The sequence below is a fragment of the Trachemys scripta genome, chromosome 2 (genome assembly GCF_013100865.1).
Source record: "Trachemys scripta elegans isolate TJP31775 chromosome 2, CAS_Tse_1.0, whole genome shotgun sequence".
NCBI classification, from domain to species: domain Eukaryota; kingdom Metazoa; phylum Chordata; order Testudines; family Emydidae; genus Trachemys; species Trachemys scripta.
In genome coordinates, this window is record NC_048299.1 from 8,898,325 (window position 1) to 8,911,355 (window position 13,031).

Sequence of the window (13,031 nt, forward strand, 5' to 3'; positions counted from 1 at the left end):
GGGGGAAGAGCCCCTCTGCCTGCCCAGAGGGGTGACAGTAATGTGGGGGGCAGGGACCAGGTTGGGAGGAGGACTGGGGAAGAGCCCCTCTGCCTGCCCAGAGGGGTGACAGTAATGTGGGGGGCTGGGATCACCAGGGCTCAGCCAGGCACCTGCAGTGTTTTCTCCTCCTCGCGGTACATGGGGTCAGCCTTGGCCAGCAGCTGCAGGAACTCGCCTGCCCGCAGCGGCTTCTTGGGCATCTGCAGGAGGCGCCGCTCGGTCAGCGCCATCTGCACGGCCCGCGCCATGTGCCCCTGGCTGTAGCCGTCCGAGAGCTTGGCCAGGGCACTGACGTCCAGGGCGGTGGTGATGGTGCCCCCGTGCTTCTTGATCAGGCGCTGCCAGGTCACTGCGGAGGCAAAGGGGACAATGGTGGCGAGCTCTGGGAGAGACCCGCCTGTGCCGGGGGGAGGGGACAGGAGGAGAGACGGGGCATGGGGTGGAGGAACTGGGGGGACCCAGCCAGAGGGAGGAAGGGCTGCAGGGGAAAGACATAATGTAGCAAACTCCCCCCCACCACAGAGCAAGGCAAGCCCCGAGGTGGGGGGAGGGGGCATCTGTGCAGCCGCTATGGGGCTGGGCCCAGCCTGCCCCTCTGATGCAGAACAGGCTGAGTTCTGTGGGGGAGAGGTAGAGTGGGTTTTCGCCAGACCCTTCCCAGCTCAGCACTCGGCAGCGCCCAGCCCACTGCTGCTCGGGGTCCTGGAGCTGGGCACTGCCAGCTGCTGGGCTGGCCTGGGGGCTGAATCCTGCAGTCACCTTCCCCCACACTCTGTTGTTAACCCAGGGGCTGCAATTCGGGGGTGGGGCAAGGAGAATGGGAAGCCTGGCAGCGACATCCCCAGGCAGCTTTGGGGGGCTCGGGGAGAGGTCAAGCCAAACAATAAAAGAAGGTAAATCCCCCAGTCTCCCCCTCAGTCCAAACCCCCTCCTGCAGTGAGTCCCCTATAGGGCCCCGGACTTGAAGGTGATTGCCCCACACCTGCACAATCCAGGCCACTCCCCCCTGCACTGGGGGGAGCTCCTTCCCAGGCTAGCAAAGGGCTCTCGCTGCTGCCCATGGCAAGTGTGTTTGATTTTAACTCCCTTGTACTTCACACTTAGCTGACATGCATCATGTTGATATCAGACCAATTCTCTAATTTGCAAAGGTTGTTTTCAGTTCTTATTTTTCCTCCAAAGTGCTTGCAACCCCCCCCCCCCCCCCAAGATTAGAGTCACCTGCAGATTTTATAAGCATCTCGCCTCTTCATTATCCAAGCCATTAAGGAAAATATTAACTAGTGCCAGACCCAGGAATGACCTCTGCGGGACCCCTAGATACAGCCTCCCAGTTTGACAGCAACCACTGATAACTCTGTGATTACTGACTTCCAACCAGTTGTGCACCCTCCTTATAAGAATTTCATCTAGACCACACTTCCCTAGTTTGCTTATGAGAGTGGCTCGTGGGACTGTGTCAAAAGCCTGAATAGAACCAAGATCTATCACGTCCACTGCTTCCCTCCACCCATTTGGCCAGTTACCCTGCTGAAAAAGAAAATTAGGTTGGTCTGGCATGATTTCTACTTGCAATCCATGCTGGCTGTTCCTTAGAACCCCCCTATCCGCCAGGTGATCACAAACCAATTGATCAATAACTTGTTCTAATATCTTTCCAGGTATTGAAGTTAGGCTGCCTGGGAACAATTCTCCACAACCTCTCTAGCATCAACACCCATCTCTGATGGCACAGTGCCTGGCAGCCCACGACTAGCCACGCTGGAGGTTGCTCCACTTGCTCTCCATGGATGTCAGGCCCACGGATGTCCGACAGGAGGGGATTCTATAATCTAAGCCCCCAGGATGTTTTGGGGCTGCCTGTGGCAGGGTACTGCTAGAAAAGCCCTTAATCAGCTCCTGCCACCCCAGCCCAATCAGGGGAATGGATTGGGGCTGAGTAAATAGCCAGTGCTTGCCTGGGAACTGCCCGCACCTGCCAGCCTCATTAGCAGGAGCTAACAGGCTGGGGGGAAGGCGGGGGGGATGATGTTATTAATATGAACTGTGACCGTATAGATCATTGTTGTAACCAAGTGTGACGAACTGGGACTGTTCTTACTGTGGTCTGTGAATGCTGACAGGGGAGTGTGGCTAGGATAGTCTGCATTGGGGGATGGGAGACTGACCGAGGGAGAATACCTGAGCATGTAACAGGAGAACCCAGGAAGGGGTTGGAGGCCAGGTGACACCTTGACCCGGGAAACTGAACAAAGGCTGTGGGAGGGGTGGCTGAAGGCAGAGTGTTGGAAGCTGGCTGGTGAGATGGCTGGGAGGCAGAGATGGCTCTGACCTCCCAAGGGGGGCTGGGTGGTGCAACGCAGGGAACCCCAAGCTGGGGTCTAAGCTCCCTGAACCTCCCAGAGGGACCTAATTGAGGGGGTCTGGTCGTACCTACACGCTCTGCTTGAGACGGTGTTCCTGTCCTTAAATAAACCTTCTGCTTTACTGGCTGGTTGAGAGTCACAGTGAATCTCAGGAAGAGGAGTGCAGGGCCCTGACTCCCCCACACTCCGTGACACCAAGGTCATATAATGGCACCAAATCTTGTACAAAGGAGATCAAGTAAGGTGTCCATGAAAAGGTTATGATTTGCTGGTTATGATTATGCTATCTGTATGCATGTATCATTTTTGCATTTAAAGTTATAAGTATTAGCTCTATATTGTCTGTATTTCAAACTTGTGCTGTGCTTCTGGGTGACACCCAAGACAGTTTGGAATCAGCTCGGCCTAGCCTGCTTGATAGCCCATTACGGACCATCAGCTACACAACTGACCCATTGAGAGAGGGCAGATACACCTTGTGACTCAGCAAGGCAGGGACAGGCCTATAGACAGAACTCTGAGGTTTTTCCAGGCCATGTGCTGGGCAGCTTGTGTTTGAAACAAAGAAAGAAAGAGACTATAAAAGGCTGCTGCATCTCCTCCATCTTGTCCTCAGTCCTGCTTCTGACCTCTGGAGGGACTTTGCTACAAGCTGAAGCTCTGAACAAAGGACTGAAGGACCCATCCCAGCTGGGGATGTTCCAGAGACTTGATTTGAGCCTGCAGTTTATTCTATCACTGCTACAAGCCTGAACCAAGAACTTTGCCATTACTGTATGTAATTGATTCTATTTAACCAATTCTAGCTCTCATCTGTATTTCTTTTTATGAATAAACCTTTAGATTTTAGATTCTAAAGAATTGGCAACAGCGTGATTTGTGGATAAGATCTGATCTGTATATTGACCTGGGTCTGAGGCTTGGCCCTTTGGAATCGAGAGAACCCTTTTTCTTTTACTGGGGTATTGGTTTTCATAACCATTTGTCCCCATGACGAGTGGCACTGGTGGTGATACAAGGGAACTGGAGCGTCTAAGGGAATTGCTCGTATGACTTCTGGTTGGCCAGTGGGGTGAGACCGAAATCCTCTGTCTGGCTGGTTTGGTGCCTTAATAGTAAAGGAACTCCAGTTTTGGGCTGTAACTTCCCTGTTCTAAGCAATTTATCCTGAATTGATACGCTCAGTAGTGTCCCACCAGAGGCAGCCTCGTTACAGAAGGACAGAGACCAGGAGGGGAAGGTCAGGCTCAGAGGGAGGAAAGAGCCTACGAGTCTGTTGCTGGTCAGGCTGGTGTGAGGCCAAGCCGTGTAACTAGCCTGTAAATAGTGGGGAAACTGGTGGTGGGAAATGCTCACTAAATAAAGAACATGGGTGTTGCACCAGCTTGGAGCATCCCTGAGTTTTTAAGAAGCGGGGTTGAGGGGCCAAACCTGATGGGGCACAGCGTGCACCCCGTTACAGCCCCCCAAAGCACTGGTGAAAGGGGAAGGAACCAGCCAGTCTCCGGCACCAGCTGGCTGACCTCCACAACCAGTTCTGCCTGGGCCAGGCTGCCCCCTCACCATAGCGGGATGCGTAGTCAGGCCGGGGGAGGAGAAGGATCCGCTCATAGGCTTTGCACAGCGTCTTCACATCAGCTGCATAGGGCTTATCCGACGTGCCGATCAGCAGCACCCGGTCCTCTGGCTTCAGCAGCTTCAGAGCTTTAGGTAAATCCCGCTTCAGTCGCTTGGGGTCAGCCTGCGAGGCAGCAAAGGGCAGAGTCATGGGGGTCAGGTCAAACCTGCGTGCAAGGTGGGGGAGAGTTTCTGGGGGTCAGGTCAAGCCATGGGCAAGGTCACTGGGATCATGTCGAGCCCACAGGCGGGGTGGGGAGGCAGAGTTACAGGGGTCAGGCTGAGCCTGTCTACAGTGGGGGGAGTTTCTGGGGGTCAGCTTGCCCCATGGGCAGGGGGAGAGGAGGGCAGGGTCACTGGGGTCAAGATGAGCTTGCAGGTGGGGTGGGGAGGCAGAGTTACTGGGGTCAGGTGGGGGCGGGGACAGGGTCTCTGGGTCAGGTTGAGTCCGTGGGTGGGGCCCGGGCAGGGTCCCTAGGGTCAGGTTAAGCTTGCAGGCGGGGGCTGGGTCACTGGGACCAGAGCGAGGGGCCTGGCACAGGTTAGGGTGCAGCTGTCCCGATGCACATTCTCAGGTGCCTCTGCCCTATCTGGCATGAAGTGGGGCAATGTCTGTACAGTTCATGAATTCTGGCTAATGCGGTGAGGTGTATTCTGAAAACCAGCTGTATCATGAGTGCCCATATGGCTGTGGGGCCAGCACTGCTGATGGGTCTCATAGTGGGGACACACATGAAAGACACCAGGGGATCCTTTAGATTTAACAACCCTACTTGGGGCCAACACCTGGGAAGCATAGGTAAGCGAAATCCCTAGAAAACCAGTTTAGTTGACTCTTGGGACAGGAAGAGAAAGGCAGGAGCAGTGGGAACTCAACCCAAAGACAGAACAAAGGATGCCAGTGGGTTTAAGTAGCAAGGCCCACGAACAGAGGGGGGCCAGATAAGAGGAAGCAGGAGAGACCAAGGTCACCCACCATATAGCAGTCTTATAGGGCAGGGGGCCCGTGCCCACTTTCCTGAGCCCACATGGTCCAAAGACTGCACAACCCATGGGATGCTGACACCAACCCAAAGAACGCCCTGGAATGGTGAGGAAACTGAGGCAGGGACATGGGGGTAGTGTGTGTTGTTTTGTACTCTCCTGTGCTTTATGTGGTTATGTCAAAGAGAATTAATGTGTTACCCTCTGTGCAAAAGGCGTGAGTGCGTTCACTGCTTCACAGCTGCTGCGTGCCCCGGGCCTAGAGCGTTAAACTGTAACCAGAAGCTCTGGGAAAGGGTGTGTTTGAGTACAGGGGAATCCGAATGGTCACCACTGCGCTCAGCTGTGCTAGATGGCTGGACAGTGGCTTCCAGCACTCCAGAGAGGGGGCCAGACAGAAGGCCTGTGCCTAGAGACCCAAGGATTGGGACAGTGGCTGGGCTGTGCAGGTTCTGGGACCCAGGGCAGTAGAGGCTTGGACTCCCCTGCCAGCAGTCCTAGTGTGTGGCCATAGGCGCCGACTTCACCACTTTCACATGGGTGCTCGATCCCCCCCCCCCGCCTGCCCCCTTGCCACCCCTTCCGTGAGACCCCACCCCTTCCCCGCCCCCATTCCAACCCCTTCCTCAAAGTCCCCGCCCCAACTCTGCCTCTTCCCCACCTCCGCACCTGAGCATGCCACGTTCCCGCTCCTCCTCCCACCCGGAGTGTGCAAACAGCTGTTTGGCGGCGGCCGGGAGGGAAGTGCTGGGAGGTAGGCGGAGGAGCGGGTAGGCAGTGCACATGGGAGGGAGCTTGGCTGCCAGTGGGTGCAGAGCACCCACTAGTTTTTCCCCATGGGTGCTCCAGCCCCGGAGCACTACGGAGTAGGCGCCTATGTGTGCGGCCAGGAGGGGGTGCTAGCTAGGATCTATTACACCCTCGGTGTGACGAAGTGGGGGGGGTTTATTCATCTTGTTATGTTGCATGTGAGTCTTATTGTCCTACACTAATGCTGTTGTACCTCAGTTTCCCAATACTTCGGGGGTGGGAATTGGGGGTGTGATTTTGCTGAGGCCTTGGGGCAGGTGAGGCTGCCCAGCTGTTTGCACCTGTGTAACCCGAGACCCAGGAGGGGGGTGCGACCAGGTGACACCTTTGGCCCGGAAGTGAGACAAAGAAAAGGAAGAGGGGCATGAAGGGGGTGTCGGAGGTCCGGTGGCTGGTGGCTGGCAGTCTGCGTGGGGGACTGGAAGAGGGGGAATCCAGGGCGTCTGGCCCAGGATTCCCAAGATGTACTTGGCTGAAAGTCACTGATGTCTGTAATACCAAGCTCTGTTCTACGCTGTGGTCCTGTTGACAAATAAACCTGTTTTACACTGGCTGAGAGTCACGTCTGACTGCGGAGCTGGGGTGCAGGACCCTGTGGCTTCCCCAGGACCCCGCCGGGGCGGACTCGCTGTGGGAAGCGCACGGAGAGGCATATGCTGAATGCTCCAAGGTCAGACCCAGGAGGTGAAGCCGTGTGAGCTTCTTGCCCTGGAGACAGTCTGCTCCAAGAGAGGAGGCTCCCTCGGAATCCTGACTGGCTTCGTAGGGAGCAGTTCCAAAGCATCGCCCCGGTGACTCCGTGACACTCCCCACTCCTGGTAACCCCGTCCCCCTCCCTCTCCCCAGCAGCCCCCAGCCCCAACTCTCACCTGCTTCTCCTCTTTCGGCACCTTCTTGTAAAAGGTCTTCTCTGCGTTCCCGATCCAGATCACCGACGGCTGCATCAACCTAGCCACCTAGAACGCCCAGAGAGGAGGTTTAGCCTGAGCCCCCAGCCACAGGGAAGGGGAGGGTAAGCGCCTGACCCACTAGCCCCAGAGAAGCGCTCCCCTTTCCCCCCTGCCACACCATACTGCACTAGGCCCAAGTGAAAATCTGCCCTTGTCCCTCCTCTGGGGTCTGAGCTCTGCCCTGCTCAGGTGGGGAGTGGCCCACATCCTGCCCTGCACTGTATCGGTACCTTGAACACCACGTGCATCAGCATGCTGAGGCCAGCCTTCCCCGGGTACTTGCCCACCAGATTGTCTGGGGACAGGTCGAAGAGGTTGGCGCCCGTCTCGGTGCACACAGCATGGACCAGCATCTTCTTCCCAGTTCCAGCAGGTCCAGCAAGCAGCACAGACTTCACCAGCGGCGCCATCTCGTGCAGTGTGGGGGACCCTGGGGGACAACGGGGGCGGGGAGAAGGTTTCTGCTTCACTCCACCACAGCCGTCAGAGAATCCTATGGAGACACCCCTCCTCACGTGAATGCCCATCCCCTACCCCACAGAAAAACCGAGTCATGCCCGACCCCTGTATGGGAATGCCAGGCCATGCCCGATCCCCTCCCCACCACAGAGAAACCGAGTCACGCCCAACTCCCCCATGGGAATGCCAGGCCATGCCCGATCCCCTCCCCACCACGGAGAAACCGAGTCATGCCCAACTCCCCCATGGGAATGCCAGGCCATGCTCTCCTCCCAACCCCTCCCATGGGAATGCCCATCACCTCCCCCACAGAAAAACTGGGCCATGCCTGACCCCCCTCCCCCCCACTGCAATGCCAGGCTATGCCCGACCCCCAACCCCACATGGCAATGCAGGGCCATGGCTGCCCCTCCCCCCCCACGGACTACATGGCCATGCCCGATCCCCCCCACACACATACACGTGAGTGCCAGGCCCTGCCCGACCTCCCCCCACCCCACGAGAACACCAGGCCATGCCCGACCCTCCCCCACATGGGAATGCTAGGCCATGCCCGACACCCCCACCCACAGGAAAGCCAGGCCATGCCTTCCCCACACCCACTCCCCATAGGAATGCCAGGCCATGACTTCTCCCCTCCCCCCCATGGGAGTGCCAGGCCTGCCTGACCTCCCCCCACCCCACAGAAATGCCAGGCCTACCCAGACCCTTCCCCCCCCATGGGAGTGCCAGGCCATGCTGCCAGGCCCTGGCAGTGACTAGGGTGGTGCAGGGCTTTCCCACACAGCGATTTGGGTCTTGCCAGGGGAGACTGCAGGGATACCACACCCTTCTGCGGCGCACACCCTGACGTCTGTTGCAGGGCAGGGTACCTCCATCACCCACCTGCTCCCCCCACCAGCCCCCCATGTGCACCGGGATGGGGTGGCTGGTCCCTTACCCAGGCGCAGGATGGCATACAGGGCGATGTTCTGCCTGATGTCCATCACCGAGGGCGTGGGTTCAATGCCCGCCGTGCGCAGGGTGGTGCCCAGGTAGCAGAAATCGCCTGTCGGGGGAGGCAGGCAGGAGCAGCAGGGAAGAGGGGGACAGAGACAGTTGCCCACCCTCCACCCCGCCGGTGGCGAGAGACACAGGCTGGGTCAGACCCCTCCCCCCACACATCCTCTCACGTACAGCAGCACGCTAGGTGGGGCGAGACGCCGCACCTCCCCCTTCCCCTGGGGAGAGGACTCCTGTCCCCACCCGCTCCCCTGAAGCAGCAAGCAGCTCCTGTCCCCTTTGCACGCCCACCCTGGCCTGCACTCCCGACACAGAACCGCTGGGGCAGCGAGCTGGTCCCCTCCCCACCCCCACGGCCCTGGCGGACTCACCCGTGTAGTCAGCCAGCTGGACACGCTGGGCCTGCTTGAGGATTCCCTGCAGCACCAGCTCCTCGTACAGAGAGTCCAGGGTCCTGGAGGGGGAGCGGGGATTAGGGGAGCCCAGCGCCTGGCTGTGCCCAGCCCCACCCACAGTCTGGGGGGCAGATTGGGTCAGTATTGCCACCGAGCCAGGGCGAGCTGCAGCAAGGCGCAGGGGCTGGGGAAGCCCCACCAGGGCCCATCCCATCTAGCCCCGGACAGGACGGTTCCACAAGGCCCAGACTAGCAGGGCACATTGGGGGACAGAAGCGTGTCAGGGGAGGGGGGGACTCACCCAGGAAAGGGGAGCTGTGGGGAGCAGGAGCTGGGTGTGCCGGCCACTGGAGTGCAGAAGGGGTCAGGGCACACGGGAGCGGGGGAGGGGGTCTCCCCCAAGGAAAGGGAGTTAGGGGCTAATACCTGTCCGGGGTTAAATCTTTCTCCTTTTTCCCTCCTTTCTTCCCCTTCTGCTTCTGGGAAAAGAACAACAAATCTTAACCTCTAAGAAGGCTGAAAGCCCCCCGCACTACCACGTAAGGGTCCTTTCCGTGTCTCCAGTGGCAGCCCCCCCCACCCTTTGTGAGAGTCCCCCCATCTGTGGGCCCAGTAATATCACTCCGTCCCCATTCGCTGGTGTAGGTCCCCAGGGCTGTCCCCCAAAGAGTGCATCCCCTCGCCTTTGGGGGGCCCTGGGGTAGGGACATGCCCTCTGACCTTGCCGCTCTTCTTTGCCCTGCGAGATTTCCCGTCGTCTCGATCCACAGCCAGTTTCAGTCGCTGCAATTCCTCTCGCATCAGCTCGTCCACCTGGGGGCAGAGAGCCCTTGAGACAGCAACTGGGGCCTCCCCACAAGCTCACAGTGCCCAGCTCACACCAGGGGGATCCACTCACCCCCAGCACCCCTGAACCAGGGGAACCCAGAGCCCCAGCTCCCCTCCCCCAAACCCAAGCCACACTTAGCATACGGTCCCTGGAGCAGTGACCACTCAGCAGGGCGAGCCCCCTTGTACTCCCTCGACACAGCCCTGTCTCTGCCCCTCACTTGCAGCCGCAGCTCCTTCTCCACCTCCTTCCTCTTCTGGGCTTTGATCAACTCTGGCTCATAGCGCTGTTCGAAGTTATCGGACTCGCCCCGATTCCCCCAGATGGCTGCAGGGAAGGGGGGCAGGTCAGATGCTGCTTTTGCCCCTCCCAGTTCTGCCTTCCCTGCCCCTCCTCCTGGAGGCACTGGGAGCTTTCCCTTGGGGTCTCCACCTTTTCACAGTGTGAACGACATTTTAATAGGGAGACTTTCTCAGTGCAACTTCCTTCTTCCCATCCACCTCCCTCCCTGCCATTTCACAAGCACCCAACAACCCTGGGGTATCTCTAGCAACCACTTACATGGGAAAATCTTATTAGGAAAGGATTTAAGCCCAGTAAAGTTCTCTGCATTTTAATGCCATGCAGCAGTGACCCCATGAGCAGAGCCTACCCATGCCCTGCAGGCACCTGCGGACTCTCCAAAGAAAACAGTCTCAAACACACATGTGACAGCCTGCTCAGATCAATGAGACCCAAGGAGCTCAGCGCGGCCTGGGGATAGGCTCCCAGCTCTCCCCGTCAGCAGGAAATGACACAGTAGCACAGTGACTAATGCCCAAGGCAAGAATATGCCAGATTTTACAAAACCAGTTGCCCAATGTGAACACGTGAGTGATCCAGGATAACAACCTAGCTGTGTAGGGAATGGTCTTACCGGAGACCACACAGCTGTCTCTGGGCCATGGCTTCATCAGCTCAGCGACGGCAGATCTCCCTGGCGTAACACAAGCTCTGTGCTGGTTGTTCCCCAGCTCAGCCAGACCCTGAGCCCTGAGCTCGGCAGGGTAGGCGTGTGCCTCCCCTGCCCACAAGGTGGAGGGTTCAGGGGTGGTGGGCACAGGGGGGCAGTACAGGAGATGAGTCGTCTTGGTCTAACACAGCAAGACCCAGGACTAGACCTCACTAGACTCCAGTGACTGGGCCAGGCTGGATGTTCTCATCCCAGGCCAGAAAGTCACAACTGCACCACCCAAGGCAGGTAGCAGGGCCCAGGGCTGGGTTTCTCTGTTAGTCCTGCCCGAACCTGCTCACGACCCCCTGCCACCCTGCTCCTGGGTCTGTACAGGTCAGGTCCCACCCTGCCCCAGGCTCAGGTCCCCCTCACTCTGATACTGTGTGAAGCCCTCGCTGATCACTGGCAGGAATTTGGACAGAGCCAGTTTCAAACCTTCATCTTCTTCCTGGAAAAAATAACCCAAACCCAGCAAGTTACTCAAATGAACTGAACCACCATTGGGGGGGGGGAACCCTGGGGGGAGCCCTAGGACACAAGGAACAAGCAGTGCCTGGCCCTGCCCCAGAATTACCCTCCATGTACCACCATCACACTCTGCCCCACCCCTCCAATCCATGTGCCCCCTTGCTCCCCGCATTTGGGGTACTCTATCCCTGCTGTGGGGCTCTTCCCTACCCCACTACCAGCCAGCCTCTCACCTGCTTCTTGCCCTTGCCTTTCTTCTGCTTCCCTTCCTTGGTCTTCTCTTTATCCTTCTTCTTATCCTTCTTCTTATCCTTCTTCTTCTGTCCTTCAGCTTCCAGGAGGTCCAGCTCAGCTTTGACCTGCGGGAATCCCAGCCAGCTGGACCCACCGCTCGGTGCCAGAGTCCCCATCCACAGCAGGATGTGATGGGGGGAGAGGGGCAGAGCTCCCTGAGTCTCCAGGGGGCAGGCAGCAGCTCCTGGCAGAGCTCAGGGAGCAGTGGAGGCGAGTATAGCTGAGAGTCCTTTCTGACCTGGGGCTGGATCAGGGCTGGCCTCTCTTAGCGGGTAAAGGCCCCGTATCCCATTCCTTGTCTACCTGAGCCAGCCACTCTCTGGCTTGGAGTCAGTGACCCATATTCCACTCCCCACACCTTGGGCTACATTGGAGCTGGTGCACCCTATAGAGGAAAGGCCCCACTCTCCTAGGGTGACCAGATGTCTCGATTTTATAGGGACAGTCCCGATATTTGGGGCTTTTTCTTATATAGGTGCCAATTACCCCCCACCACCATCCTGATTTTTCTCACTTGCTGTCTGGTCACCCCACACTCTCCTGCTCTTGGCTCACTAGCCCCTGCCCCCCAGCCTGGATCCTGCCCTGATACCTGCTCTGGAGTCTTTTCTGCAAAAAGGATGCTGGAGCCTCCAATCTCCTCGTCAGGGAATTCGGGGAAGTGGCCGGTCAGGTCGCTGTGGAAGGAAAACACAAATGTCAGCACTCAGCCGTGACCCAGTGAGCATGTCCCAGGTGCAAAGCCCTGTGCTGGTTTGTTAGCTGACTGGGGGAGGCAGTGAACAGACGGGTCAGTGCTGCAGGATTGGCTGGAAGGAGACACAGTAGCACAGGGGGTGGGCTACAGAGCACTGGGATGGCATAGGTGCGTGGTGACTGCTGGGCAGCAGGGAGCCCAGGAAAGGGGTGGGGACATGGAGGGGCATGGGAAGGGCCCATGCAGCAGTGCACACTCACTGGCACTCAATGAACCACTGCCGGAGCTGCTCCTTCATCTCCTCCCTCATGTCAGGTCCCTCCACCTCGTAGAGCCCTTCCCGGATGCTCACCAGGGCCTGTTGGTACTCGGCTTCATAGTCAGCCTGCCGCAGGCGCCGGAACTCCTCCCCGAGCTGGGCCCGCAGCATGGCGGCTGACAGGCCCGAGGCCTTGGGGTCTGGGGCCTGCAGGGGGAGGACCAGAAAGATGATGGGCAGGAACATGGGAACACCCCTGAACTGACCAAGGTGGGGGGGAGCACGAGCAGGATGGGGCACAGGCACAGCCCTGTACTGACCGGGGGGAGGGGTCAGGTTGGGGGACTGGCGAGGGGGGTGTCAGAGCCATTAGCAGCTGCTGGACGTATCTCAGAGCCTCCATTTCCTGCCACGGCAGTGGGCCCCTAACCCTGCTCGGGCCTTGCTCCCTTGTTTCCCCTGCCCGGTCTCTGCTCCTCTGGGTGCAGGCAGCAGCACTGGGTGACAACGAGCCGGGAGAGTGTGCGACCTGGAAGGGACATTAGCAGCATCAGGGAGAAATTGTGTGCGAAGGCGAGCAGTGAGTGTGTAAATTACCCCGTAATGAGTTTGTAATATGCATGTGTGGTGCTTCCCGCGCGGCGTCATCACAATGGCACAGGCACTTTCCTGCCTCATTGCCTCCCAAATGGATTTTAAATATCATTCTGAGGACACAATTATTTAAAACGCTGAACTAAACACTCGCTAATGGGAAAGCGGCGTGCGGCCCACACCAACCATTCCTCACAGGGGCTGCTCTCCGACGGCCTGGCCCCACCCCGCCCCACCCCACAGCCACTCGGCAAACCCAGGAGCTCTCTGC

General features: G+C 58.3%; 1 protein-coding gene across 1 annotated transcript in view; it reads right to left on the reverse strand.

Annotated features, from left to right (window-relative positions):
• IQCA1L (IQ motif containing with AAA domain 1 like) overlaps nt 1-13,031 on the reverse strand; it is a 58,168-nt gene that overhangs the window by 5,581 nt on the left and 39,556 nt on the right. Inside the window, exons 7-19 of the mRNA XM_034763848.1 lie at nt 12,168-12,373; nt 11,803-11,887; nt 11,150-11,263; nt 10,821-10,896; nt 9,675-9,781; nt 9,346-9,438; nt 9,052-9,104; nt 8,602-8,684; nt 8,169-8,276; nt 7,000-7,199; nt 6,689-6,775; nt 3,972-4,149; nt 153-391 (exon numbers count right to left, since the gene is read on the reverse strand). Of these exons, the coding sequence (XP_034619739.1) occupies nt 153-391; nt 3,972-4,149; nt 6,689-6,775; nt 7,000-7,199; nt 8,169-8,276; nt 8,602-8,684; nt 9,052-9,104; nt 9,346-9,438; nt 9,675-9,781; nt 10,821-10,896; nt 11,150-11,263; nt 11,803-11,887; nt 12,168-12,373 (1,629 nt within the window). The remainder of the gene's footprint in view (nt 1-152; nt 392-3,971; nt 4,150-6,688; nt 6,776-6,999; nt 7,200-8,168; nt 8,277-8,601; nt 8,685-9,051; nt 9,105-9,345; nt 9,439-9,674; nt 9,782-10,820; nt 10,897-11,149; nt 11,264-11,802; nt 11,888-12,167; nt 12,374-13,031) is intronic.